The sequence below is a fragment of the Apis dorsata genome, unplaced genomic scaffold (genome assembly GCF_000469605.1).
Source record: "Apis dorsata unplaced genomic scaffold, Apis dorsata 1.3 scaffold_74, whole genome shotgun sequence".
Taxonomy (NCBI): domain Eukaryota; kingdom Metazoa; phylum Arthropoda; class Insecta; order Hymenoptera; family Apidae; genus Apis; species Apis dorsata.
The window spans coordinates 1,883,856-1,895,657 of record NW_006263372.1 but is presented as its reverse complement, the minus strand read 5'-3'; the positions used below and the strand labels follow the sequence as shown (position 1 = coordinate 1,895,657).

Below are 11,802 nucleotides of genomic sequence, written 5' to 3'. Positions count from 1 at the left end.
AAAATCGAACATTAACTTCATTCGAACATATCGTAAACGCCATGATATTCACATTTCGATATTAATATCGCTTTATTCAAATCAATCTAAAATATTTAAATTGTAAGCAATGAATTGTTGAACTTCTTTTAATAATCATAATATAGTGTAAAAATAGAATAATATCAGAACTTCGAATTATATGTAATAATAATTATCAAGGATATAATCATCATCGTGTTTTGGAAATTCGCTGTTATATACATACCTAATACATCGAATCGTTGTGGAATCGTGATAATACGTTGCTCTATCCTATTATAAATTGCAAATATGGAAATAGCTTAAATTAGAATATCGGAGAGTTAAACTGGATAAACCAATATGTTCAATTTAGAACTGCGTCGTTTTAATTAGCATTTACGTTTCAAGAGGTATAACAATAGATCGTTATTTAGTGGTATACTAAAATTGGTTGACATTTAGCGCCTCATTTGTCCAACTAGTAAACTAACTCGATACATAGCATCATAATATATATATATATATACACAAGAGCATAGAGTTTGAAACACGATACTTCTGTGACCGCGATACGTCAATGTTCGACTCACTTCACGATGTCATGGAAGATCTTGTTAAAACTCGAATCAACGAAGCTTTTGTTTGATCTTTTTAAGGTAGATATCCACTTATTTTTTATTTACTTTATTATACTACGATTACATATCATACAATGATACAGAATATAATAATGACATATAATAATCAAATAATACATAAAATATTTTTTATTTAAATAGATTTAATTTTATATTATATCATTTTTTTCTGACGATAAAAGAAATAAATGGATATCCATTTTCACAATAGTAATAAGCTTATGCAGTGTGATAGAGTCATAACGAATCAGAATGATATGTTCCGACATTTTTAAATATTTTATGTCATTCTTTTTTACATTTTTATATGAAACATAAAATATAATTTATATTAAACAAAGAATAAAATTCTGAAATAATATTATTTATAAACGATATAAAAATACAAAATTATTAAATATTGAAAAAAATTTAATAAATTTAAGTTAATAATTTAAATTAATGATTTTATGATTGTTATTTATTGAAATTTGAAATATGAAAAATGTGAGAAAGGCATGATGAATTTAATATTTAGCCAGTGATAAAATATATTCCGCAATAAAAATATAACAGCACAAAATCGAGTCGTATATTATTTAGATCCAGTGAATAGATAAGAAATATCGTATGATGAATTATTCCTCGATAAAATAAAGTTATCGATAGAAATCTTTCCGCAAAACATGATCAACGAAGAATTGATAAACATTGATGTCGTGACTAGAAAATAAAATGTAACATATTTTTATTTTTAATATATTTGCATTATTTACTAAAATTAAATTTTTAAAAAAATAAATAAATTATTATATTTCTATAATTTTTTTGTTTAACTATTATAATTGCAATAGATAAAAATTTTCATAAACAAATTTAAATTATAAATAAAATATAAAATAAATCTAAATCAATATATTTTTTCATATCAAAAAGAAATGAACAAGTATAAACAAAAAAAGTAAATAGTTGAAAAAGGATAGAGATAAGATTAAAAATTCAAGAATCAACGCCATCTCTAGAGTATTGTAAATGAAACAAGAAAAGCAAATATTGAAAAGATAGGTACAATAAGAATTGATTATTAACGACATCTATTGATTATGAAAAATATCTCTCTAAAATAGAATAATATAAAACACTCAAAAGATGGCACTAATATTCAATTTTTACTCTACTTTACCTTTTGAAAAGTTATTTTTACTCTTTGAAGAGTTATTTTTAAGAATACTCAAGAGATAGCGCTAATGGCCAATTCTTATTTTATCTCTATCCTTTTTTAAATATTTTCTATCTTTTCTTTATGAGTTTCATTTGCGGCACTCTGAAGATGGCGCTGATTTCAATATTTTTATATTATTTCTGTCTTTTTTTCACTATTTGTCTCCTTGTCTACACTTGTTCTCCAAAATTTATGCAATGAAGAAACTGTTTTAATTTTTAACATACTATTCAGCAATATGATGATGCTAAGTGAAAATAATGCCATAATGTATAAAAAAACATACATTTTATTGACAACAAAATAGATATAAATACAAATTTTCTAATTTTATATCTTTGTTATATATAATATTTTTGATATAATTGATATAATTAATAATATACATATATATATATTATATATATATGTATATATATAAACGTGATTCAAACAAATTCGCATAAAAACTGAATTCTAGTATCGGCAGTATTTAAAAATTTAATATTGCTTTAAATTGCTTTCATATATATAAAATTTTTCGTAAGAAAATATACACAGCATATTAAAAAAGCAATCATTTTAACATTATAGTATAATATAATAATAAATATCGTTTGAGTATTGTGCATTTTAATTATTCTAGATACATAAACTTCGAGACTAGTTCAAAAATTTAACATTTAATATAATAATTCGCACTTTAATTAAAAAAAATTTTTTTTAAATTGTATAAATTAAATTATCGACTCATTCTTTAAAAAGCATTTAATATGACTATTTTCTTAGGATCTCCTTTGGTTAACCATTTTTTCAGTACTCTTATTAAAAACTTATTTTATTTTAAAAAAATATAATCAAGACATCATTTCATTCATAACAATTAGATTATCAACTTGATTACACACGATCATTATGAGCCCTTAATTTCAATTAAAGCTTAAAATATGCTCTACAGACTGTGCTGAGATACATATAAAATTTTCATTTTTCTCTTTTTAAATAAAGCACCAAATTACTTTTTCTTGTTACTCACTAAACTGCTGCAAAATTGAAAACAGGATATTTAGGCGAAAAACGATTCGATATACCGAAAATATGCTCAGATTCGCCACGCTCCCATAAACTTCTTGCACCATTAGTTGATTCTTCATATGATGGTGGAGCTATATAATTTAATTCATTGTATTAATTTATATATATACTCCATAAAATATTCTATATAATAAGTATATACATTTTATATTAATTATATATAATTATATAATTAATACATTCTTGAACTATACAATTTAGTTTATAAAATTTCCAGTAGTAAAAAATATATTATAATTAATATTTAAATAATAAAAAATATTATATAATTATTAAAAATAAATAAAAGTATTCTTACGTAAATTAGGATATAAATTCGTTGTAGCTCCATCAGAGCTTGGAATTCCAGATGTCGTCCATCCAATTTCTGAAGGATATCCTTCGATCGGGGGAGCACTTGGAGTTTGATAATTTACCAAAGGTACAGTACCCACGAATATAAGTGTATTTTGCCATAAATTTCGATAGTACCTAACACATAATCATCTTATTCAACATAGTTATGTCTCTATTACATTACGAAATACTTTAACGACCGACAAGAATTAGTTTTGTATGGGCAATTTTCCACTATAGAATTTAAGTAGTACATTAGCATTCTTTACAAATCTCGTTTAAGAGTCATACATACAATGAGTCATGATGTGATGTAAATAGTGAATGATAAAGTAGATTTAATTTACTTGCTTCATATTACATAAAATATAATTTTAAAAACTGATTCAAATTTAATTTTATTTACAAAATTTTGCTAAGAATGATATTTTAATCATTATTTATATAAAAATGAACTTTTTTTTATTTTTTCTATTCAGATAATAAATATATACTAACCATCCTGAGACACATGCCACAACTTTAAGATTATATTCTAGATCAATAATTCCACAATTTGTCAAATTCGAGGGAGGTAATGGAGGAATATCTAGTTTTTGTTCATAGTCTGCAATTCCTCCTCCCTCAATAGGTCCTTTGCCAACTTCTGCTACCACAATCTCTTCAGTTTTAGTATCAGTAGTCGGTGTTGTAGCACGAAAAGTCACCATCTAGACCATTACGATTCATTGTTATTTTAAAATATTTTCATGTATCATATATTATTAATAATATTATCGAGTCGAATATACCTTACAGAGAATGAGTTTTATAGTTTCTACAGTAACTCCTGAATGATTTTCAACGTTCACCTTTATTGGCATTGATTGGCCTGGTACATATCCTCTAACTGGTAATGAATAATTAACAGTTAATGGTGGCGTTCCGCAACATAAACAACAAAACGTTTTGCTCATTTCTTCTTCTATTTTTTCCTAAAAAATTTTACTATTTTTGCTTTATTCACTAAATTTTACTAAATTAGCATTTTGATTGTAAATCATACCGAAGCTCTCGATTCTTGATTAAGATCAAGAGGTGACACCACTGTAAAGGGACTCTTTACTTCTTGATCAAACTTCCAAGGACGATCTAAAGTAGCTTTAACAGTATATCGAACATGTCCAAAATCAGATTCGAAACTGCTAGGTAAATTTGTCGGTAGTACACATTGAAATGGAAATTTATGCTCCCCGCTTTGTATCTCGATTTCACCACCTGAAAAAAAAATTTGTTATTTCTTTCAATAAAAATAATTAATGAAATAATATAAGTTAGAAATTCACCAGAAGCCGATCCAACAAGATAATATTTTGTCTCGAAGTATTCTTCATGGGCAGAGACTGTCTGAGTCCCATCTCTATATTGTCCTCTCTCATCCATATCTTGCTTATCTGTAGTCCAACATGTATTCGCCACACCTTTTACTTTCACGCTTATACCTAAAAATAATAAAATTTTTAAATAATATTGTCATACATATTATATTTTTTTATCGATTATATTAATTTTAATAATTTCGATTTTGAAGAAATTTTATTTTGAAGAAAATTAATGATCATTTTCTTTGCATTTTAATTATAATGTTATATGATTTAAAAATTTTAACTCGATTTAATATCATAATGTTAAAATTATAAATGAATTCATTAAGGAGTTTTATACTTTCGATTATTCATAACATTTCACATTGTTCAATTCAGACATGAGTTGACACATTTCAGAAATTACCATTTAACAATGAGATAATAATATAAAATTAAACGCGAACTAAAGCAAATCGATGCTAATAGAACAGTATATCAACGTCAAATAAATGTCAAGAATATCACGGAAGAATTTTATAGAAGAGTTTAGTATTTTTGTATAACTATAGAAATAAATTTAAAATATAAATAGCATCGCTCAAAACAGAAATGTGAGTGATCCGGTAAAAATAAAAATAAAAAAACTAAAATAAAAAAAAAATGAAATGTAATTTATAAAAGATATTTACAAAAGATAAAATTTAAAGAAAAGTTATATATTTGTGATAATTCTGTAAAATTTGCCATTATTAAGTTAACAATTCATGAGATCTCGATTAAGGAACAAAATTGTAATAAAATAAAATAATAAAAAATAAACAGCTATAAGTAAAAAGTAAAACTATAAGGATATTAAAAAAGAATATTATATAAGAAAAATATTAAATAATAGTTACTAATAACAATAATAGCAATAACAATACATTAATTAAATAATAAAAAATATAAAAACAATAATGCAATGGCTATACAATTGACAAAACAAGTGTTTCACGGCTGATCGTCACTGTCCATTTCTACTGTGCGGGTGTATAGTGCTATAATTAAACTACACCTTGCGACAAAAAAGAAAAAAATCTACAGGAATGCGGCGACAAGAACTCGACAATATGTATGAAATACAATTACAATTTACAAATTGAAGCAAAATTTAGAATAAAACTTATATATATTAATAATATGAGAAATATTTTTTAATATTCAGATAATAAATTTCTAATATTGATGTAAATCCTTTTACTTTTACTTTTAAAAATGAAAAATGATATCGATTAACGAAATTATTATATAACTATAAAAAGTATAAATTATTTTACATATTAATTTCTTTGTTATTTAAATTTTATTTTTCTAAATATATCAAAATCTTCATGTCATCTTATCTCTTTTAGCAATAATTCTGTGAAAATAAAAATATTCATTTTTCTAATATATTATATTTAAATTATTTTCAAATAAAGAATTATAAATGTTTTTTAATATTTTTTTATTCATTTTTAATATAATATATGTATATTTTTAAATCTACTAATATATTATATTTACATATAATTTCGCATAATCTTTCCATCATTTTCACTACATATAATTGCATTTTCATAAACATTATCACTAAAAAAATCGTATAAAAATCGCATACATTTAAAAACACCTGTTCGATCTTTGAATATCACAAAACAATATTTAATATACATTAAATATTATTCACCCAAAAATAACATAATATGATTCATTCGATAAAGATGCGATTTCGAATATAACATACCACGAATCTTCTTTGTGCTGTCTAGTACGACAATGATATTTCCGCTTACTGTTTGTCCTGGATAATAAGTGTTCCAATGATTATCGTAGATTATTCGAAAATCCTTCAGTCCCATGTTTGTTATGACACAGCTACACTTTCGACGACACTCGATACGTATGCAGATTTTGTTTTTTTATTTATTTTATTCTAATAACGTTTCGAAATGTACATGTGGCCACTTTAGCACAATCGTTCGTTCGTTTGTTCTCTCGTTTTTGTTCCATACATCGAATAGTTACACACAACGTAGCTATATCGAGCCGCTTGTAAAAGCCGGTCTGATCGCTTACGAGTCCACGTTACTATAGGCTACTTTAATATTTGTCTTCTGCGCAGATACCAACTGACGCAGTGGAACGGCTCTATAAGTCGTTTCAAATATGCATTAATAGTAGTAACTGTTTGCATTTTTCTAAAGGAAGATGTGAAGAAAAATCTAAAAAAATTATAGTGTAAGTAAAATTGTAAAATAATTTTGAATTTAAAATATTTATTACTATAGAATTATAGATTATTTATGTATATCCATAATAAAGTGAAAATGAAATTTTATAGAAATATATAATATAAAAAGAATATTTCTAGATTATAATTTTTATAAATTTTTATTTATCTATTATTTATAATACAATATAATATATATAATATCATAATAATTCTATAATAATATAATAATTCTATAATATACTTTTGATTTATTATTTATTATTTTTCTTTTTATTCTTATCATTAATATAAATTTATTTACTATAAACTATAATAATGTTTATATACAATCATATGAAAATCATTCAAATAATATTTTTAAAATTCACATTTTCCATTTTTCAGAACACCCTATATTTAACGACGACATAAGAATATAACGATCTTGATATTATCAATACATATAAAAGTTATCTAAAAAATTTAAAATATATAATAATTAAAATATGTCCACTAATTTTGATGTTTCCTATCATCAATGACATAATAGCGTTCTGTGACCCTATTGGTTAAGCACAGGTAAACATGCACCAGGTAAACCTAGTATTTTCATGTATTGTAGTGTATTTTCGTAATGCGCGTGCGCCGACCATGTTCAATGACGTCACAGACAAATAACGGATAAGATAGCAATGATGCAACTGACGAAGACGGCTGATCGTAATTCCGAAGTTAGATATAATTCTTATCTTCAAAAGTAGGGTCAGATTATTCTGTTTTACGGAGATAATTAAACAAACGGTCATTGCCATTTATCTGTTAATAAATTGATTAAAATTCGATTACACAATAGTTGTTTTGAATTTAACTTTTACTTAAATTTTTGAGGACACATATAATATTAATTGATATCAATTAATAAATATAAAATTATTGTAAATAATTTAATTTAATCTTCAAAGATTAATTGATAAAAGTGACAAAAAGATATTTAGAATAAAAATGTTTTCATATATTTTTTAACAAAATTTGCGAAAATTTGCTACTTAAAGATTTAATAATAATTTCGATAAAAGCTCAAAAATAATAGCAGCTATTTATCACTCGTGTGATCCAATTCATTTAAAAAATGCATTCAATGTGCACACGTTATGTCGCAGTTTACGTACATGATATTTTACGAAAATTTATTTTCACGTCGAGCATCATCGGCTATGTTTTCGGGAACAGAAAAATATGAACTTGTCCAAGTGAATAAGAAATTTACGGTTCAATTCTTAAATATATTTCACACTTACGCAATATAATCTTTACCAATATTTCGAAGTAAAATGACATTTATTTGAATAAATTTAATTAATAATTAAATTTAATAATAATAATTAAATTAATAATCAATAAATATTGACATAAAAAGAAAGAGATGTTTAGATATAATATTTTTAATTTTTCTATAGTTATAAGTAGAAATATATTAATTATAGATTGGCTTGATATAAATTGGAAAAAATTTAAAATATTTATAACTATATAAAAATAATAAATAACAAGAAAGTGTGAATAACTTATTTGTATCATCATGCAAATGTTGATTTATTCATTTAATTAGAAGGTTCGAGGTAATAGATGACTCATAGAAGAATTATCTTCTGCGTGCTAGATGTAATGTAGATCGATAATTCAAAACAGAACTCGAGCGAAGTGGATTAAAGTTGCAATTTTTAGTCTCACCTTTCTCTTCGCCCTTACTCATCTCATTCTGTAAAAGGGGTGATTATAAATTAAATTTAATAAATATAAATAATATAAGCATGCTAATAACGTAAATAACGTAGATAATAAATTTAAAACATTGTAATAATTTTTAAATAACACAATCTTTCCTGAATATTATATTTTTTTTTAAATTATACAAATATTATTATGCAAAACTTTTTAATCAAAATTTATTTGATATTATACTATATTTTTATCAATATCTTAAAACATATTGAAAATCAATAAGATTTGCAAATGTTAATATAAATATATCAGTTTCATGCAGAAGGATCCATTATACCATAGCCCACGCCCAAATATAAATATAGACAGAATCCCTTTATTTATTATTTCTTTAAAAATCATCAATTTATATCGATAAAAAAAGAAAAATAAATTCCGAAATGAAATATATCAACAATATAATAAAATATACATACTCTGCACTAAAATTTTACTATAATTATCGATAGAAAAACTAAAAAATAAAAATAAAAATAAAAAAATCAGATTAAATCAAAATCATATATATAATATCATACATAGTCACATTATAATCGCGACTATGTTCCAACCCCTTTTCCAACCATATCCCGCTCACCGTGTCACTTTAAACTCTCCCAGACTCGAAAATCCCAGGATTATAGGACAGAATAGGCAGAATTTCAAAAATCCTTTAATCCTCCCCCTCTCTCCCCCTCCACCTTCTCAAATCCATCCTCTCTCACCTCCGTGTATAAGAAAAATTAATCATAAACAATTGTCTCTCCTCTAACCATGCAAAAAAGGTTTCTAAAAACCCAGCCTGCTCAACCGATCGATATCCCATCGATTCGACCGCCAGTTTCACCGCCTCTTCCTCGTCGAAGTGCATCGTCACCTGCGCGAAAACCTTCGCGTTATCCGCAGGAAGGGACCCTCTCGTTCGTCTAGCAACCACCGAAACGGCATTATCCCCGGCGTCGCCGTCTTGGTGTCGTGGTTGTCGTCTTTTCCATACCCAGCGGCCCCCGGATATTCCGCGCAAGCTCCGGCCGTTATTATTGATCGAAACATTTCGTCCGATGGTCGCCTCAGGATACCACGAACGGTCCGCGCACACCGTAAATATTCGTTCAGTGCGTCGTGGCCGAGTGACTTACGCGGATAAAAGCGTATCCAAATAGACGGGGGATAAACGTGGCCGAACATGGTCGGAGGAGTGACGGAAGACGGACCTGTGATTCGACCCGTCGATTTCGGTGAGTTTCGGGTGAGGGGCCCACCGAATTGAAAATTCACGCTCGATTCCACTTTCGACGTAACCGTAATCACGCCTCGTGATGATGATCCATTTGACATCGATCCAATCCAGTCCACGATTCTAGCTTTCGTTCCACCATCGCGCGTTGATTTCCATCCGTTATCGGCGTAATCTCGGTATAATCGGGGGTGTCGTTTAGTTGAATGAAACTATCGTTGGAAGGAATACGGATCATGATTGCGGACAGCTGTTACATCGTGATGCCTGTGTTATTTCGTGACTGGGTGTTTCGATCGATTGGGATCGTTTTTCAATTCGTTTCTATTCATTCTTCTTTTTTTTTTTTTTTTTCTTTTGATTCAACAAAATTGGATTCGTTGGATTCTTAGATGAATCTTAAGGAATGATTTAGATACGAGTTAGATGATGTATGTATATAGTGGAGGATGGTTGGCTTTATAACGAGACGCCAGACCATGTGATGTATGAGGCACGCAGAAGCCAAGTGGATCAACTCCATCTAATAATGTCGTTTATGGAAAAATTGAGCACTTGATCATGTATAATCATTTCATAAACATTTAAACGCTAGTATTTTGTTACTTGAGTTTAAAAATTAGTATTGATCAGTTTTTGAATTAGATTCTGCTAAAAGTTAGAAAAAGTGAAGTTTAATTTTTAAATAATTAAACATTATTGATATTGACATCTAGAAATTTGGCTTCTAAATAATTCAATATTCTGAATTAAAATTTCTGAAACTAGAATTTAAAAATAGATTTAATCGGTTTCCCTTCTAAATGGGATTTCTACGTTTATTCTTATTCTTATTTGACTTATTATTATTTAAAATGAATGATATTATATGGATATTCAAGTGTTGACGTGTTTTCTGATATGTTTCACGATCGACAATAATTCATTAAAGTAAAACTCAATTGCAATCCGTTTGTGATAGAATATAAATTTATAGCATCATGGATACATGGTTAAGCTTAAATGTTTTCCAATATGTTTCATCTCGAAGAAACGATTATTGAGATAGATGAAAACATAAATTGTATTCTGAACAATTATTAGACTTTTATTGTTTTATAAGTACTTGATAACGCTTACGAAGTTTGTGGTAAGGTAAAACGCGCACATTGCCGAGATGATTCATCATTGCCGGAACTTGGCATTAGTCAGCACTGACCAACTAACTCTCTTATAAAGTTCAAAATTCTTTTGATCAATATATACGTCTTTATCTCTAAACTATTTCATTGTTTAAGGTAAAGTTAATTAATTAATCGTTTGAAGAAAGTGATAAATTGTAATAGAAGCAAGAAATATAATATTAAATGAAAAGAGAGAAAGAATTCTCTCTTAAGATGTTGATGACAACATATCCTTGCAATGACTCCTACATACATGATTCTGAATACACGATACATTTTCTTTTATTCTGAGGTAAAAACATTAATATTAAACAATACTATCAAACAATATTTGATATATTATATATTATATTATAATATATATTTATAATATTCAATAATATCTCTTTCAAGTTAACTTCTTGTTTCATCATTCAAAATACACATGAGTCACATATGAGAAGCCAAATAAGTCAACTCTATCGAAGCTAATCATTTAATTTTCTAGGATCTTAGTTAATCTTCTATTGACTCTACAAGTAAAAATTTTCCAGAAAGTGGAAATCGTATATATGACGTATGAATCCTTGCAATTTATTATTAATAATAATAATAAACCAAATTTTCAATATAGAGTAAAAGGAATTTAATGAAAGTAACGCGTAATTGCAGTGTCGACGACGACCATAGTCGCACTATGTATAGGCGCCGTTTTCCTACTTTGCGCCGTCGCGATGACCTGGTGGCTTTGTCGACGACGTCGCGAGCACACCAAACTGAATTCCGACAAGTCCCTGGCGTTCAGGCCACCCCACAGGAAACCGACGGCGG

At 26.9% G+C, this 11,802-nt stretch overlaps 2 protein-coding genes and 1 long non-coding RNA gene across 4 annotated transcripts in view; 1 reads left to right on the top strand and 2 right to left on the bottom strand.

The window, feature by feature from the left end:
• Nucleotides 1-2,814: 2,814 nt before the first annotated feature.
• Nucleotides 2,815-6,729, bottom strand: LOC102675159 (arrestin domain-containing protein 17). The gene is made up of 7 exons (XM_006610582.2): nucleotides 6,364-6,729; nucleotides 4,578-4,733; nucleotides 4,298-4,509; nucleotides 4,044-4,226; nucleotides 3,751-3,962; nucleotides 3,215-3,387; nucleotides 2,815-2,987 (listed from the first exon to the last, which is right to left on the bottom strand). Exons 1-7 carry the CDS (start codon nucleotides 6,476-6,478, stop codon nucleotides 2,857-2,859), a joined length of 1,182 nt encoding a protein of 393 aa, XP_006610645.1. The 5' UTR covers nucleotides 6,479-6,729; the 3' UTR covers nucleotides 2,815-2,856.
• The window catches only part of LOC102675305 (synaptotagmin-4), a 12,340-nt gene continuing 3,779 nt past the window's right edge, over nucleotides 3,242-11,802 (top strand). The window contains exons 1-2 of one of the 2 annotated variants that reach the window (XM_031508071.1): nucleotides 3,242-3,337; nucleotides 11,644-11,802. In XM_031508071.1, the coding sequence (XP_031363931.1) occupies nucleotides 11,706-11,802 (97 nt within the window). In that variant the 5' untranslated portion in view covers nucleotides 3,242-3,337; nucleotides 11,644-11,705. Of the gene's footprint in view, nucleotides 3,338-9,538; nucleotides 9,831-11,643 lie in introns of those variants that run through there. The other variant, XM_031508070.1, reaches the window with a different exon arrangement.
• LOC116184902 lies at nucleotides 8,431-9,281 on the bottom strand. Its single transcript, XR_004149560.1, has 2 exons — nucleotides 9,132-9,281; nucleotides 8,431-8,590 (listed from the first exon to the last, which is right to left on the bottom strand). It is a non-coding gene; the product is annotated as an uncharacterized LOC116184902 (long non-coding RNA).

Bases quoted from the DNA above. Each gene is read 5' to 3' on its own strand.
- LOC102675159 (XM_006610582.2), bottom strand. From the start codon at position 6,478: ATGGGACTGAAGGATTTTCGAATAATCTACGATAATCATTGGAACACT. The intron at 4,510-4,577 runs GTGAATTTCTAA...TTTTTTTTTCAG, and splicing joins TCTTGTTGGATCGGCTTCTG to GTGGTGAAATCGAGATACAA. The intron at 3,963-4,043 runs GTATATTCGACT...GTAATGGTCTAG, and splicing joins TAAAACTCATTCTCTGTAAG to ATGGTGACTTTTCGTGCTAC.